Source organism: Penaeus monodon, chromosome 32, assembly GCF_015228065.2.
Source record: "Penaeus monodon isolate SGIC_2016 chromosome 32, NSTDA_Pmon_1, whole genome shotgun sequence".
Taxonomy (NCBI): domain Eukaryota; kingdom Metazoa; phylum Arthropoda; class Malacostraca; order Decapoda; family Penaeidae; genus Penaeus; species Penaeus monodon.
Window position 1 is genome coordinate 6,086,056 of NC_051417.1, and position 1,068 is coordinate 6,087,123.

Sequence of the window (1,068 nt, forward strand, 5' to 3'; positions counted from 1 at the left end):
ACAATAAGTTTGGTAGCAATAGAAACAACAAAAAACTTACGATCCAATAATTTTCCCCGTGAACCTTCTCGGGTATGAAGACAACTAGTAACGAAGATTTCAAGGAAAACCTCCTCCCGTTTCTTCTGATCCCACACGTACTCACCCGGACTGATACCAGATACTTCCATTCACTTTTCTGAACTATATCTATCGTACGGTCTTTCCTAATACTAAGACACGCTTTGAATTGAAGCGGGGAGGAAAATGTGTCGTTAGGTATCTGTGAGTTGAACTTGTTAATAACTTGTGGAACTTGTTAATAAAGGGTGTATTGATGGTCACTTCTACGCCTAGTAACAGCAGAATGACCTTGGCAGTGTCCATTTAATATTATTGTCAAGGAGGCAAACGGTGCTCGTCCAAAAGCTACACTGTTTCTATACTGGTTGATCATGTTGCTCACTTTCTGTTGGAAAGCGCTCTATTAATGCTCTATTAGCGCTCTAGAATCCGTACGATAATTTTTTTGAAAATCAACAAATTAAAAGTATTTTTTTACGGTGGAAGTGGCAACACCCATATTCGCTAACGTGATTGGTTCATGTGACGGCAAAGTCTCACGCGATTGGTCAGAACAAGAGGCTTGGCTGGGTGGGGGTTCACTGCTCCGTGTCTTTCCATTATTGAATGATATACTTAATTATACTAAAAAGTTCCATCGTGAAGATAAATTACGACAAGCTAAGACACATACTTCAGACTTTCTATTGATAATAGATCCCATCTGAACATGTAAAAATAAACGTATCTATCATAATCTCCAGAGAAAACTCACTAAAATTATCGCAGTGGAAAAAATCACCATTTCCTTGACAGACTCCCCGAGAACGTGAGCGACGAGGAAGGTGCTCTCCTGGAACCTCTCGCGGTGGCAGTGTACTCCTGCAGAAGGGCTGAGGTCACCGCCGGCACCCACGTCCTGATCCTCGGGGCGGGACCGATCGGTCTCGTGTCCCTCCTCGCCGCCAAGGCCATGGGGGCGTCTGTCGTCTGCATCACGGGTGGGGTTCTGTAGAAGTGTAGTGG

At 43.9% G+C, this 1,068-nt stretch overlaps 2 protein-coding genes across 4 annotated transcripts in view; one reads left to right on the forward strand and one right to left on the reverse strand.

The window, feature by feature from the left end:
- LOC119593390 (2-amino-3-carboxymuconate-6-semialdehyde decarboxylase-like) overlaps positions 1–305 on the reverse strand; it is a gene marked incomplete at its 3' end in the record, with an annotated part of 9,355 nt that extends 9,050 nt beyond the window's left edge. For 2 of the 3 annotated variants that reach the window (XM_037942319.1, XM_037942320.1), the window contains 1 exon segment: positions 41–305. 3 annotated transcript variants of the gene reach the window in all.
- LOC119593389 (sorbitol dehydrogenase-like) overlaps positions 1–1,068 on the forward strand; it is an 18,464-nt gene that overhangs the window by 14,764 nt on the left and 2,632 nt on the right. The window contains exon 5 of the mRNA XM_037942317.1: positions 859–1,043. Within this exon, the coding sequence (XP_037798245.1) occupies positions 859–1,043 (185 nt within the window). The remainder of the gene's footprint in view (positions 1–858; positions 1,044–1,068) is intronic.